This window comes from Podarcis liolepis (assembly GCF_965112155.1).
Source record: "Podarcis liolepis genome assembly, chromosome: 15".
NCBI classification, from domain to species: Eukaryota; Metazoa; Chordata; class Lepidosauria; order Squamata; family Lacertidae; genus Podarcis; species Podarcis liolepis.
Genome location: NC_139566.1, coordinates 42,964,528 through 42,980,446, shown reverse-complemented (window position 1 = coordinate 42,980,446; position 15,919 = coordinate 42,964,528). Strand labels below are relative to the sequence as shown.

Sequence of the window (15,919 nt, the reverse complement as noted above, 5' to 3'; positions counted from 1 at the left end):
TCAAGCACCTGGCCCTCCGTGGGATTCTCTTTTCCCGAGGAGGCGGAATGTGCAGGAATTCTATCACACAGTTTCACCGAGCTTTGTGAGTGCTCCATGCAAGAATAGCTGGTCTTGTGTGCTTGGCAAATGCCGAATCTCTTGCCCACGTGGAGGTAACCATGCCAATAAAACACAGAAAACAGCAATGACCCTTCAAGATTCTCAATAAGCTGAGTGTCAGAGGTAGTCTTTATTTATTTTGTAAAGTGTTTGTAAAACATCACTATATGTAATTTGCCAACAGCAAAAAAAATCTGCCAAAAACACAGCAGCATCAAAATATCAGAAAGGAATTAAAACGAGCTAAAGTGCTTGAGCTTATTTTGCAACTGAGTGCAACTGGAGAGACTTGAAAAAGAAAGATTTTTAAAATTTCTCAATCCTCAATTCATAGTCTAGTTATTTTGGTAATTTCCCAGCCTGCGACCTGACTCTTTAAGCACAGTTTTGGATGCCTGTGAGCTCTTCCAAATCATTTATGAAACTGTAAAATGACTGGGTCAAATTAGGCAGTGCAAAGTGGAGGTATAACATATTTCCTCCTTGCCCCCCCCTTGCTTTGCTACAACAACAACAACAAAACACAACACCAAACAACAAAATGAACAGAATAATTCAGGCAACCAATGCCTGACAATTAAAGAATGTAAAAAATGATTCCCAGCCCCCAGCAGTTATTTGGGATTGCTGGCAGAACCCACACCCTGAACAAGATATTGTTGGGATTCCCCAAACAAAACTGGTGACAAGCCATTGGGAAGGTCTCTTCTGCAAATCTCATTGAAACAAATAGAGAAGAATTGGTACACTGCTCTTACTCACGTAGGAAAGTTTCCCAGTGGAGTTTTTTTTTGGGGGGGGGGGTGTTTCCTGCCTGACTTTATGCATTGAAACCAAATGAAAAAGCCTTGACTGCCCTCACAAAAACAAAGTTTTGAAAACAGGATTGTCTTATTCGCTGCAAATGTTGGTACACAGACTGACAGTATATGCAACAACTGATAAGTGCCAACATAAATTTAAACCATTTAAGTTGTTTCTGTTTTAAAAGTGTGCACCTCCAAATATCAAAAGCTAACCAAGGGAAGAAGAATCCCTTTCAGGGTTTATTTCCATATATGTAATTGTCTGTAGGCCAGGGACACAATCCACCATTTATCCCCATCTGCTGCAGTGCCACTTAGGGGACTGGAAGCATGGCTTTTCAAAGGAATGATTCTGGATGCTTCCTTACTTCTAAAAAGCCAGCATGCATATTATTCACTATGTGAATATGGCACCATATTAAGTTGCACACTTCAGCTCAGAGGTATCTAGAACCACTAGTCATTTTTGCAATTTTGGGGTCTAAGATGGTCAAAACCTGAGCCAAGTGCCCTAGAGAATGTCTGTTTTAGTGAGGGTGCCATACTTGAGGCCTGGCATTAGCAAGGGTGTCTACAGGCACTGGAGTGATCCCAAAGAGCAACTGCTGGCTTAGTCCCAAGGCAACATTTCCCTTCCCAGTCCACACCATCACCCTCAGAGATCCTCAACTGATCACCCTTCTTCCCATACAATTGCATGCACCTAAAAGAAACAACCGTTTATAAATAACAGCAAGTTTTGCATGCGTATCAGTGGGAAAAGAAAACACAGGAGCTGTGGTGGGAATTGTTGGCCCACTGGTTCTCCTCTCAGATCAGCAGGATACTGCCTGCTGGGAGTCATGTGCACCGGACATTTAGTGCAGAACACTGTAAACGGTCAGAAAACATTGGTGAAGCTGTGCTAAAGAGGAGAGGTTGACTCTTTCAGTGGGATGCCAATTGGATTCCATAGTGCTTTCACCTCTGAGCTCAGCTGACAGCCCATCTGTGCAGTTCAAAATTTTCAAGTCCGGCACACATGACATCAAACTCTGAACTCTTCAGCCAGTCCTGTCTTTGAAGACTCTCTCCGGATTCCAGGCAAGCTGCCATCCTGACAGCTGTCCCCCGTGCCGGACTCATGGCCGAGAATCTGTCTTTGCACTAGCTTGTAATAAAGGCCACCTTCTTCCATGAGCTGCTTGTGTGTCCCTTGCTGTACCACACAGCCCTTGTCGAGAACAATGATATTGTGTGCCTTCTCCACAGTGCTCAGTCTGTGGGCTATGACAAGTACTGTGTGCCCCTGGACATCCCCATAAATGGCTTGCTGGATCTGCCAAGAGAAAGAGGTTGTTAAAGAAATGCCTCACAAACGTCGTGTTAATTTCCTTGTGCACATGTCCAGACAGACCTGCCCCAGAGATTTATGACAGGTAAAGGGACCCCTGACCATTAGTTCCAGTAGTGACCGACTCTGGGGTTGCGGTGCTCATCTCGCTTTATTGGCCGAGGGAGCCGGCGTACAGCTTCCGGGTCATGTGGCCAGCATGACTAAGCCACTTCTGGCAAACCAGAGCAGCACACGGAAATGCCGTTTACCTTCCCGCCGGAGCGGTACCTATTTATCTACTTGCACTTTGATGTGCTTTCGAACTGCTAGGTTGGCAGGAGCAGGGACTGAGCAGCGGGAGCTCATCCCATCACGGGGATTCGAACCGCCAACCTTCTGATCGGCCCTAGGCTCTGTGGTTTAACCCACAGCCCCACCCGCGTCCCCCGGGTGACAGGTAAATTAAATGACAGGTAAATTAAAACAAATAACAAAAATACCACCAAACTCCTCCCTCTCAACACATACACAAACCAGGTTTGAAAATAGCCAGCCAGGGGCAAGTAACAGCAGCCTGCAGTTGACAAGGCAGGGAAGCTGATGTAAAAAAAACAGTTTAAACTGAAGCCTCTGAAGTCCACATCAATACTCGGGTTCCCATATCTCTGTATTTTTTGCTTTGAATTTGCCCTGGCTCAATGTTTGCAGCCGGATTCCTCCCTCCCTCTAAGGAGGGGGCTATAGCTCAATGGCAAACCACCAGATGTTGCACAGAAGGCCTGAGGGTCAGTCCTTGGCATTAACAGGCAGGGCTGAGAAAGACGTCAGCCTGAATTCCTGGACAGCTGCTGCCAATCAACAGTGGGCAACATGGGTCCATCATGGTAGCACAGTATGGCAAGCCCTTAAAACTGTATAATTGGCACCCTAATGCTATGCCTGAACAAGAACACTCCCTCCAAACAATCATGCTCACCGCATGTTCACTCTCTGCATCCAGGGCACTTGTGGCTTCGTCCAGTATCAGGATTGGTGGGTTTCTGATTAAAGCTCTCGCAATAGCCACTCTCTGCTTCTGACCACCAGAAAGCTGGGTTCCCTTTTCACCAGCTTCTGTTGGTTCAAAGGAAAGGGAGGAATCAGCATTAAATCTAAAGGAGAAGGGTGGGCTAAGACAGACAAGGAAGCCCTAGGTTAAAAGGTGCTGAGAAGTCAGCAGGGAGGTCTTATGCAAGCCGCATTTCTCACTCTCGGCCCACCCTCCATCATCTGCAACGTGAAAATAAAACTGACAGACCTCATAGGCTTGCTGTAAGGCAGGAGCGGAGAACCTTTTTTGCTTCATGGACCACATGCTTATCAAGATCAGCCTTGTGGGTCAAATTTGACAGCTGGGTAGAGCTGCCCTCTCAGTGACACCGGGTGCAAGTGGTTTGAAGTCCCAAAGTTGGAACTTCAAAGCACCTTGCAAGACATTGCTAAAATAAAGTTTTCCCCCCTTAATTTAACAGGGGATTCCATTGCACATCCCCTGTTAAATGAAGGGGGAAACTCTTTGTTGCAAGGTGCTTCAAAGTTCCAACTTTGGGATTTCAAAACACCTTACATCTGACATCATGGTGAGGGCAAGTCATTCAGGAAAGGGTCTGCATGGAATCCTGCCAATCTGAGTGGGGTTTAACCCCCACTAATCAGTTGATGAGTGTGCGCTAAATACTACTGTTGTGGCCGTGTGCCTGTTTCCTGCTGAAACCAAGGGTGCACAGCCAGTGCAGGATTTAACCTCGTCCTCCCACCTATCACATGATGTCACAAGTGGTGAGGTTAAGGGAAATTGGCCTCACAGGTCAACGTGAACCCCTGGTGGGCCAAGAGTGGGCTGGAGCTTCCCCATCTCTGCTCTTACCAGGACATATTAATGTGCTGTAAGGGGATGGATTAAAAAACCACACCAAACCCTTACCCACTACTCTTATGACTGGGGTAGTGGGAAGGCCTTGTATTAGTACTGATTCCCTCTGTCAGTAACCACAAGGATTCTCCAGCATATCTTTGCTTAAATATAATCTGCTTAAATATAACCTGAACCTTTTTCATTTGTTTTGTGTGTGTAATTTCAGTTTTCATGTGAATGTCTTGTTTCCTCTGTACTGTATTGTTTCTTTATATTAATATGCTATTTATGGTAATTATGCTTTTGATTAAATAAAAGTGAGTATTTTTAAACAAGTGGTTAAATATAAGACCAAAATATGTATATGTGTGTATGACACAGTTTGAGAGGGGGAAAATACATGAGCACACCCTTTTTTTCGGGTGTCTAGGAGCTCTACACACAAGAAGCAGAGAAGCACCCATCTCCTCCTCCATCCCACAAGATCACCACCATTGCAAGTAAGTATGAATCTGGGCTCAGCTGCTGATTTATTGAAGACACAGATAAGCAGAGTTTCAATACCTGTGTGGTAGCCATCCTGTAATTCTGTGATAAACGTGTGGGCGTTGGCCTTTTGGGCAGCATGAACGACTGACTCATAAGGGACAGAGGCCAAGCCATAGGAGATATTTTCTGCAATAGAGCGAGCGAAAAGGACCGGTTCTTGGCTCACCAGAGATATCTGCATAGAGAAAGGGAGGAGGGAGGGAAGGGAGGAAGAAGAGTCAGCTTAAATGACTATCCTTGCTTGTGAAGGCATCCTTTGTTAAGCAGAGTGAATTCCAAGCATTAATTACATGACTTCATTGTCCTGTGTGAGTAATACAGCCTCTTACAACCTCCTTTTGCAAATATCTGTCATTAGCCCCTGCACTGCACTTCCTCACCAAACACTACTGCAGAGTGGTATGCTCAATGGCTTAATGAGCACAGTACTTTAATGGCACAGTACTTTCATGTCTGAAAGGTAAGAGGGAGAGATTCTGAGCAGGTTCATTCAATTTAATCAGTTATGCAACCTGTATAAATTATATTATTTTCCATAATGTCTTCTGGTTTTGCAAAATGTAAGGAAGAGGTACACAGGGCACTACCTCCAAAAGCTTGTTCAGTTTCTGAGGTTTCAAACCTATTTTCACAGTCATAAGGACTAGAAACTCTCCTTCTTTCTCTTCTTGAAAGTAAAGTAATATTTTCGGGAAGCTCAAGTCTGCACTTCAACAGAATTGGCTCAGCCTTGCCCAAGGCCATTTAAGAGCTAGAATACAGTTACCAGCGAGTCGTACCACTGAGTGCAGGTACTTGTGTTCGTACATGTTAATAGGCTGTCCATCCAGCAGGACTTGCCCATCTTCAAGTGGGTAGAAGTTTTCCATGATGCTGACACAGGAACTCTTCCCGCTGCCTGAGGGCCCCACCAGCGCAGTCACTTTCCCAGGATGAAGCGTGAAGGAGACATTCTGTAAAGCAAAAGGGTGTCTCTGCATGACCAATAGGGGTTATTTCAGCCTTTCCCCAACCTGCTGCTCGCCATATGTTTTGGACTACAACTCCCATCATCCCTGACCATGGCAGTGCCACTTTGTTCTTTGTTTATAATATATGTATTTTATCTTCCCTTCCCACTGCCAAAGTCTTTAAAGTAACTATTAGAAACTGGCTATCCATGGCCACCAAAGCCAAATGTTCAGCAACAAGGCAGGTGTGAGAAGCTTACCTGCAAGACCTGGGTTGCAGGTCGAGTGCGGTAAGCAAAGGTGACATTTCTGAACTCCACTTTGCCTTCTAGCTGGTTGGGGGCCAGAGTGCCATCGTGCACCATGGTCGGCTTGCGGTCTATAAACTCAAATACTTTCTCGGCAGCTCCAACACCTTGCATCAGCCCACTGTAGACTGAACCAATAGACTAAAAAAATAAAAGAAGTGGAGGACATTACAATTCTAAGAACCTCTTAAATTACAAGGAAGGAACAAATCAGGAACATTTCCTGCTTTTGAAAAGATGTTTTGCAAATAAGTCGTCATGCTGCGAGAAGGTTCATTCAGAATTAAAAGAAGGCTGTCCCAAGTGGTTAAGCCAGGAAGGCATGGTCAATGCTGACATTTACTCAAGTTGCCTCACTCAGTTTTGGACACACCTTCAGTAATGGGCATTGTTAGAGGGTGACGGCAGCCCAGGATGTGTGTGGCTCAGGGGACCTGAGCATTGGATCTTCCGTGCTGGATCCTTCTTCCCTTCTTTCGCCTTTTATCTAACTTGGAAGTTTTACGAGATGGTCTTTTAGCAGACCAGTGGAGAGGCACTGTGGCACATCTCACCCTTTCCTCCACAGTGGAAGCCACTGTGAGAAGCTGGACTATTAAGGATCTTCAGCAGGGATCTTCTTGCCTACTTAAGCCATCATGTTTAATCAATAGCGTTTTTTAAAAATGATTATTTTGTGTATGTTTAAAGCTAGCTAAGTAGTTGCTGGACTCCAGCTCTTATCAGTCCCAGCCACCATGGCCAATGGTCAGGGATGATGAGAGTTGTGGGTCAATAGTTTCAATTTTAAATTATAATTTGAATTAAATAAATAAATTTGGTTGCCCCTAGATCCTTCTTCATCAAAAGCATGACTGCACATATGACCCATCTATTTCAGCATCCTGTTTCTCACAGTAGCCAGCCAGATGCCTATGGCAAGCCCCAAAGCTGGACCCAAGCTCAACAGCACTGTCCCCACTTTCGGTTGCCAGCAACTGGCATTCAGAGGCATACTGCCTTTGACAGCAGCGGTAGAATTGATAATCTGCTAGTACATTTATGAAGGTATAACTATATACCCGAAGCTCAGGCTAGGCTGGAGCCCCACATAAGACTGGAAAACAAGCACAGTTCGTGGGAGAATGCTGAAGACCCTGATAAGAAAGAAACTCCACAGAGATCAGTTACTTTAGCTCTCTTAAGACTGGGACATAGATGCTTTCAGATGGGTGAAACTTACCTCCATGCAGTCTCCAAGGACAAATTCATAAATAATGAAGGATATCAGGTTCCCACTGGTCATCTGGTCAGTGATCACCAGGTGGCCTCCGTAGTACAAAATGCTGACTTGAACAATGAGGAGTGTTAGCTGAAACCGAGCACAGAATCCAGATTCAAAAACAGGAGACAGAGTATCTCCTGGGTTCAATAAACCAAGGTTTCACCTTAAATGGCAACCATGTTTGGGTTGGTGTAGACAAGATGAAGGCAAGGGACAAACCGAAGCAGTGAGTGGATAGAGGGCATTGGTCTGAGCAGAAATGCACTATACCAGAAAGAGGAGAAGTTAGTGACATGTTTGGTATACAACTGATAGCGTGTAAAGCATTAAGATTCATGAACAGCTAAATGCAGGAATAAGGACTGGATGAGTGGTCTTTTGGCAACAAAACATGCAGGCAGTACAACGGTATCGAAGGAAGACATCCATTGTGCTGTATATAAATATCCAGGCCAGGCTCAAACTGGGGGACAGGCTAGTTTGTAGTAGCAGGAACCAGCTGTGCACAAGACCTGTGGCCTGGTGCTTGCAGTATAACAAAACAGCATTTCCCTACTCCCTAGAGCAGAGTTTGGTCTTCATTTTAAATATAGCAAGACTGATACCTAACTCCCAGTTGCACTGGACTTGAATTGACTTTATGTATGGTATTGTTCTAATTTTCATACACACGCACACACATTTTTATATATGCAGCTGTTCTATATATGATTTTACTGTATTGTAAATCACTATGGGATGCCTCATGAGAAGAGATCCATAAATGAAGTACGGCAGTATAAAAATAATAAATTTCATGGACCGGAATCCACCTTATCAGATGCATGAAATGTTATGCTACGTTAGCAGGGGGGCATTTATGCACACACACGCTTATCTGCTAACATAAATATAAATATTTTTAAACACTTAATTGTCATAATCATGCAACAAATATATATTGTTATTTGTTGGGGTGCCAGAGTTTTGTGGGTGTTAGGCACCAAGAATTCTTGGGTTTAGTAAAAGTTAGAATTAATCAAGTTTTGATTAAACTGTGCCAAACGTGGCTGGATGCAGTTTATGCTAATGAACCAGCCTGGCAGGTCTACATGAGTGTAAGCCATTAAGAAACAAACACCAGTGACCAGTGGCAGAGCTACCTGCTCCGGCACCAGGAGTGGCGTACATTCCACCTACCCCACTGGACCACACATAGTAGGTGTAAGCCATGGCTTCTTTTTTGTTGAGTTTGTAGACTTGCTGCAGTTTGTCCGAATAGACATTCGCCTCCACTTCCTCATTGGCAAAGCTGCGGACAGTCTTCATGGCTGATATGGTTTCCTCAGCGGTGTTGTTGGCTTTTGCCAAAGCATTCTGGACCTCTTTGGAGAGTTTCTAAATAGTGGGCACAGAGAGGGAGGAAAGAGAGGAGGGCTGTCCCATAACCAAGAAATGGAATGAGCCTACTTGAGGGTTTCCCACACTTTCAGAATTTGGGAGACCCCAACAAGTCCCAGCAGCTGAACTACTTCTCCTCCTCCTCCTCCTCCTCCTCCTCCTCCTCCTCCTCCTCCTCAGGTTACTAAAAACCTCCAAGGTCACTTACAACCATATTCATATAAACCGTGAACAACTAATACAATATCAGAATGAAAACCAGTAAATCCATATTGAGGTTTGGCAGCAACCATAGTCATGGCTAGTGAATTCAGGCATAACAAGAAGAACACACCAAACTATACAGCTTAATATCCTGGTTTGGCAAATATGTGAGCATAGATTCAGACATCACAGTTTGGCTTTGTGTTCCCGCTGATTCTGAATGCTACCACTATATCAGGGAACTGTATTATATAAGCCACCACCAAGCAGAACTTCTCCCCTCTGCCCATCCCCGTTGCTGCCTGTGTAAACTGAAAGCTGAGGCACCCAGAGCAGGGCCTGCAGAGCATATCTTAAGACAACCTTTCCCAACCTTGTACACTCCAGATTTTGTTGGACTTAAACATCCATCAGCAAGCGTAGCCAACGGCTAGGGATGAGAGGTTGTATAGTCCAGAAACATCTGAAGGGTCACAGGTTTCCCATCCCTCTTGTCATCTGCTCAGCAGGTAAATCCATCAAGGCCAAGAAATAAAATAAAAATCCCCATGGGACCTCTGCAAGGCTTCCTCCTTCAGAATTTTATGAACAGCAGCACTGTACATCTCTGTTGCTTCTCTGCAGCTCCTTTTTGGGTTGGTATTGTACATGCAATACTAGAGAACAAAATCAGGAATCCACGCACCACCAGCCTTTTTGAATTCAGATGATAAAATACATGAGCATGAAGACACTATAAAGTGTTCAGATTTATTTTGTTATGTTTTATTTTCTATGATTAGTTTTGTAGTTCAAAATGGAACAAAAAGTATATCTAGAGAGAGAGAGAATGAATACATGTTGATATATCTGTATTCACACACAGAGAAGGGATGGATGAATTCTATTTTTGATTCTATTTTTTCTAGGCTTAAATTGGGTTCTCCACATTTCTGCAGCAATTGTTTTTGGAGCAGATATTGGGGAAAAATCTCATGAAAATTGACAGATTAGTGCTAATTTCTCATAACAAACACATTTTTGTATGCAGTTTTGACTAATATACACATTTTTCCAAGCAATTTCCCCAAAGATAATGAATTTTTTCTAGCTTCTTTTTACTTTTATGCACCCTTTCCCCATGCATAGACATCTCTGCGCACATGGTTTGGTTGGTTTGAGAAGTGCAGATTAGGTAGTTTCTCATTAAGATACAAAGACAAGCAAATTTCTAACACCCCCCCAACAAAAGGCCAATAAACTATGCATACCCCACAGACCAGGATGTAGCAACCCCCCCTCCCCTGTTCCCCTCAGTGCTGAGTAGCATTAATCTTGCAGCATGAGAGCCAAGAAACTTCTGTTGGCTGAGAGCCAGGCATTCAGTGACTCAAGCAGAGCCTTACTGAGATTGTGTGGCGCTCCATGGGACAGCCCCCCTTGCCTTTGCAGTGGGAGCCAAGCTGGGGAAGCATGAAGGACAAGGCAGAACAGGAAATGCACATTTGCAGACTTAAGCACTCCATCCAGCAGCCGATGACCTCAGGCAGCAAAGACTCACAGAGAGGCAAGCAGGCAAGGTCAGCCGCTCACAAAGGACAATAGATTAGCCAGGTGCACAGATGTCCCAACTGGTATTACAAGTTATGGCAGCGAGAGGAGAGGTAGAATGAACAAATCACACGCAAGAGAACAATCCCCCATACCAGAAACAACTAGGAAAATAAAGCAGCAACAAGAGGAAACCTTGGACGCATCAAAATGGAGTGGCCAGAAACCAATTTTTGGAAAAATTGTATTAAATTTGTTTTAATTTGTGGCTGATTTGGTAAAAATTGGAATATCAATAAAAACAAATGGGCAAAAAAGAGAAAGGGAACAACCCCCCTCAATCCCAGCTCCTGCAGGCAAGGCAGGAGGGGAGGGGTGGAAACATGTCATGAAACAGATGGTCCCGGATTTAAAAGAAAGCATACAAAAAGTTTTCCACAAATAGGTGATGTGCTTTTGCAGGAAATAACAGTACTGATGATAGCAGCATCAAAAGTTGGGTAGCTTTCCAGAGAGCTTACAATCTATTTTTAAACAGCAACCTTTAGGATTCACATGATGTTTGTTTTGTTAAAGTTCAGTGTACTTCACAGAGTGGCTGGGGAAACACAGCTGGATCGGCGGGATATAATAATAATAATAATAATAATAATAATAATAATAATAATAATACACAGTCTCTTGAATCCTTACTGTCCTGAGGCCCATGTGAAGGTGTATCAGTGGCGTAGCGTGGGTTGTCAGCACCCGGGGCAAGGCAAGTAATTTGCGCTCCCTAACCCGTGGATTTGCGCCCCCTAACCTGTGGATTTGCGCCCCCTAACCCTAACCCCCAGATGTTGCGCCCGGTGCAGCCGGCCCCCCCTGCACCCCCCACGCTACGCCACTGAGGTGTATGGAGGACATGGTCAGACCCTGGGAGAAGAGTTGGAGATGGAGGACCCTAGGGAGGGTTGGCCAATATTGTTATCCTCACCTTACAACACACACTTGGCCGCTATGCCCTCCGTTTCAAGGGAGATGGCTGGGGGAGAGAGCCTGCCCTGAAAATGCAGCAGCATTACCACAGAGAGAACGTATGTATAATCTTTGGAAGTGAGTCCCCCTGCCCCGAAAGACGCAGCCCTAGGACTTCCTCTCTAGAGACAGCTCTAATTTCTTTTCAAGTCATCTGAGAAGGCAAGCCGACCTGCAGCTGCCTATGCCTCTTCCCCACTTGCTTTGGCAAGAGAGACTGCAATTCCATTCCGCAGGGAGGACAAGGCAGGCAGCTGGACAACAGCTCTGCCAAGGCCAAGAAATAAAATAAAAATCCCCACAGGACCTTCCTTCAGAATTTTATGAACAGCAGCCCTGTACATCTCTGTTGCTTCTCTGCAGCTCCTTTTTAGGACGGCATTAGAGCAGCCAAGAAAACAAGGTGCATGGGCTTGGAATATAGGACCGAAATTGTACGTGCAATATTGGAGAACAAAATCAGAAATCCACGCACTGTCAGCCTTTTCAAATTCAGAAGATAAAATGCATGAGCACTAAGATTTATTGTTTAATGCTTTCTTTTCTTTTGATGATTAGTTTTTGTGGTTAAAAATGGAACAAAAAATATATGAGAGAGAGGTACTCAAGAGATGGTGTGTGAAAATCGGACAGTTCTCAGAAACTGCTCAGAACAGTCTTTGCCAGGAGATTGCTCAGGACACACCAAATTTGCTGTGGGAAAGGATATTAGCTCAGTGGTTAAAGTATCTGTTTTGCATGCCAGAGCTCTCAGGTTCAATCCCTAGCATCTCTAGGTGGGGCTGGGAATGTTCCCTGTCTGAAATCCTGAAGAGCCACTGCCAGTCAGTGTACTGAGGTAGATGGAGCAGTGGTCTGACTTGGTAGAAGGGCAGCTTCCTATGTTCCTGTGTCCCCAAAGCAGAGCACCCACAGGCAAACAGACAGACAAGCTCTGAGAATGAGCTCTGGGGTCAGGCTTAAAAGCTACAGATAACACTAACCTTGTAGTACTTTCCGTAAAGATCTGACATGAGCATGATTATGGGGAATCCCATGAAGGTTACCAGGGAGAGCTGCCACGAGAGGCTGAACATGAAAACTATCACCCCCGTGGCCTTGACCATATTGCGCAGGAAGATGTTGATGTTCTGCGACACCAGGTCACTCACAATCGTCGTGTCCGACGTCAGCCGGGAAATAATGTCACCTGAGAGAGAAAGAAAGAGAATGAGAACAGAAGCAATGTGTGAAGAGCAAGATCCATGGGCTGGAGGGTGTTGCGCAGGGGGCAAAATAGGCTTTCTCTGCTCACAGAGAGAGCCCTGCCTATTTGTTGAAATATGCACATTCTCTATTAATTATTCTTATTATTAAAAAATAAAGTGCTACAGTTTAAGGTCCTAATGTGCAATCCTGGGAAATACGTATTTGAAAAATGATCTATGGGTATCAAGGATGCAAAGCAATTTTCTTTTTAAAAAGATCAAATCAAAATGCAATAAATAATTATGAAAAACAGGAATAAAATTAGCAAATAGCAATAGCTGTAACAACAACAACAAAACCCCAGCCAATCAATTGCATTTTCTTTAAAAGAAGGAACAGAAAACAGAACTTGACCCCACTTACAGGCTGGAGTGAAAGCCAAACCAGGGCCTGTTCCAGCTGGAGTGGGCCACCCTTGTACAACGACCACAGATTGCCACACAGGACGGGCACCGAGGAAGGGGCTAGAGAATCTGCTTTGCATGCAGAAGGACCCAGGTTCAGTCCCTGACATCTCCAGGCACAGACTTCCTTGTCTGAAACTCTGCAGAGCTGCTGCCAGTCAGTGTGAGATTACTAAGCTAGTGGGCCAGTGGTCTAGCTAGATAGGAACACTTCTTAGGCAATCTACCAAGAGTTACAAGTTAGGGGTTTATCACAAAATAAACCCAATGTCTTCTCCCACTCCAAACCGTTTGCACCAAGGCTGACTGATCAAGGAATTTTTTCTGGCTCTCACACTGATTTTGGCAGCAGCAAAAAGGAAAAAATAATACAGTGGTACCTTGGGTTAAGTACTTAATTTGTTCCAGAGATTCGTTCTTAACCTGAAACTGTTCTTAACCTGAAGCACCACTTTAGCTAATGGGGCCTCCTGCTGCCGCCACACGATTTCTGAAGCAAAGTTCTTAACCTGAAGCACTATTTCTGGGTTAGCAGAGTCTATAACCTGAAGTGTATGTAACCTGAAGCGTATGTAACCCGAGGCACCACTGTAATTAATATGACACTGAGGTACACAGAAAGTTTTAAACCTCTCAGCCCAGCCCAGCTCCCCAACGGGGATGCAAATTGTTCCATTCACACCCTGCATGTGTGTCCTGTACATGTGAGTATACTGTAATTTAGAGTGTGGGTGGGTGGGTGTGCGCTCACACATGTGTGTGAGTGTGGGTCTAGCATGTGGCCCCCAGAAGGTGGGCCAATTATGAATGTGGCTCTTGGACCCCAAAATGGCTGGGTATCCCTACTTTACTTAAAAAAAAGGATCATCCAAATGGGGATGTGACTGACTGACTGTGCACTCAGGTGCTCCAGTCAGGTTCTGGCCACCTCCACCCCCAAGAAGGAAACCTACGCCGTTGAGAGATGAGTGTCTACCAAAGAGGAAGAGACATAGTACATAATTCTAGGTGTGTGATTGTGCAGTTTCTCAATATAGCCTGATTCACTAGAAAGTACTAATCATTTTTCTGCATCCGCAACACAGAAGTACAACCAAAGACTACAATAAACCCTTCCCTAAATGGTTCTTTGACTTGCAGAGGGGCTATGAATATGGTAGCACACAGGACCTCTGTGCCCTTTAACTGAGCCCCAGTTCATCATTTGCTTCCTGCTGCAGATCTGAGAAATTCAGCAAGTGCTCTCTCTCTCTCTCTTTCTCCGGAAGGCAAGGAGCCAAGGATATTGTGGTGCCTTCTGGTCAGAGAAAAGCTTGCTGCCAGAACCCTCAACACAGAGGGCAGGCCACAGAGAGGCTGAAACACATCCTTAACTCAAAAACCCTTTGGGCCAGGATCCAAAAAACTGCGCAGCTAGTTGCATCTATGCAAGTGGTGTGTGTGTTTCTTTAACAGTGACCTCCCCTCTATGTCATGAGGCAAATCCCTTTTAAACCAAGAGGAGATCCAAAAGTAGTTTTTGACACAGACTGGTGTGCAGGAGGGAGCGGCTAGATCCAAGACAAAATTGCAAAGAAGAGTTTGTTCCAAACCCATATTTGCACCTTGAGCATTTACATCCAGAGGCCAATGTTCTGATTGCTTCAAGGAACATATGAAGCTCTTGTACTAAGCAGGATCATCAGTTCGTTTAGCTCTATATTGTCAACACAGACTGGCAGTGGCTCTCCAGGGTTTCAGACAGGGAGCCTTTCCAGCCCTAACCTGGAGTCGCTGGGGATTCCACCTGCAGCCTTTTGCATGCAAAGGAAGTGCTCCATCACAACAGGAGTACCTCTACAGACTGCTATAATGCTGTGAGATGCAGTTGGCTGGATCATTGATATGGCCAGTGTTTTTTTCCTTAAAAAATGTTTAGGGGTAGTCTTATTGTGACTCAAGAAAATCACCATTTTATAGTTCAAATCAGGAAAAATAAATACAGTAAATGGACAAAAGTACAAAGATTCACAAAATGTTTAGGGGTATTTGTACCCCCAGGAAAAAAAGCCCTGGATATGGCAGAGCAATGATGCTTGCAGCAGGAAAAATCAGAGTGGGCTCTCCAGGCTTCCTTAAGTGGCTCTGCTCACCCGGCTTGCTACCACCTGCCTTTTCCCTAATCCCTACATGTGGTGTCATGTTTCTTTCATCCATCAAATCCTACTTGAAGCTCAGCTCTGCCGTGGAGCCCTTGGGCCTCACCCGCAGCCAGAACGGAACCTAGCCATGTGTACCTGCATTTCCACATGCCAGGGCCATTAGCAATGCACATCCCACTCCTTCCTGCTCTTCATTGTTCTCTCACACCGTCATCACTTAGTTCAGGGCGGTCCAACTTCTCATACCAAGTAGGCCACAAGAGTACCTCGACTTGGAATCCGTGGGCCTTGCCTGAGTGCTGAGAGGGGGGTGCGAGCCCAAAATCTGACACCCCCACCAGCCCTCACATTGCCTTCCCAAGCTGGCTAAGCAAGGTGTATGCTTGGGAAAGGAGGCACAGGGCTCTGGCAGCTCTCCTTCCCAAAGCTGGGGAAACGCTAACTAGGCTTTGGGAAGGAGGAAAGAGAACTCAAGACCTGTCACAGCCCTCACGCCTCCTTCCCAAAGCCCAGGGATTCCTTATCTGGTTTTGGAAAGGCAGTGCAAGGGCCGGGGGTGGGGTGGGCATCAAATGTTGCCAAGGACTTCTGCTAAAGTAAAAGGAGAAAAGTGCGGAGCCTGTGGCCCTCCAGGTGTTGCTGAACTACATTTCCCATAATCCCTAACCACTGGCCATGCTGGATTGGGCTGCTGCCTTAAAAGAGGTTCATAGTGAGATGGCGTTTGTTTCTGGTCACTCCAAAACAAAGGCCTCACTTTCCCTTAAATCACAGCTATCACAGTCAAAATCTCTTCTGTGAGGCCAT

The 15,919-nt window shown here is 45.1% G+C and overlaps 1 protein-coding gene across 6 annotated transcripts in view; it reads right to left on the bottom strand.

Moving 5' to 3' along the window:
- Window positions 1-213: 213 nt before the first annotated feature.
- Window positions 214-15,919, bottom strand: part of ABCB9 (ATP binding cassette subfamily B member 9) — a 30,600-nt gene continuing 14,894 nt past the window's right edge. For all 6 annotated transcript variants that reach the window (XM_083476435.1, XM_083476439.1, XM_083476440.1 and 3 more), the window contains 8 exons: window positions 12,303-12,508; window positions 8,368-8,565; window positions 7,147-7,275; window positions 5,877-6,065; window positions 5,446-5,619; window positions 4,682-4,841; window positions 3,200-3,336; window positions 214-2,226 (listed from right to left, as the gene is read on the bottom strand). In XM_083476435.1, the coding sequence (XP_083332561.1) occupies window positions 1,936-2,226; window positions 3,200-3,336; window positions 4,682-4,841; window positions 5,446-5,619; window positions 5,877-6,065; window positions 7,147-7,275; window positions 8,368-8,565; window positions 12,303-12,508 (1,484 nt within the window). In that variant the 3' untranslated portion in view covers window positions 214-1,935. The remainder of the gene's footprint in view (window positions 2,227-3,199; window positions 3,337-4,681; window positions 4,842-5,445; window positions 5,620-5,876; window positions 6,066-7,146; window positions 7,276-8,367; window positions 8,566-12,302; window positions 12,509-15,919) is intronic.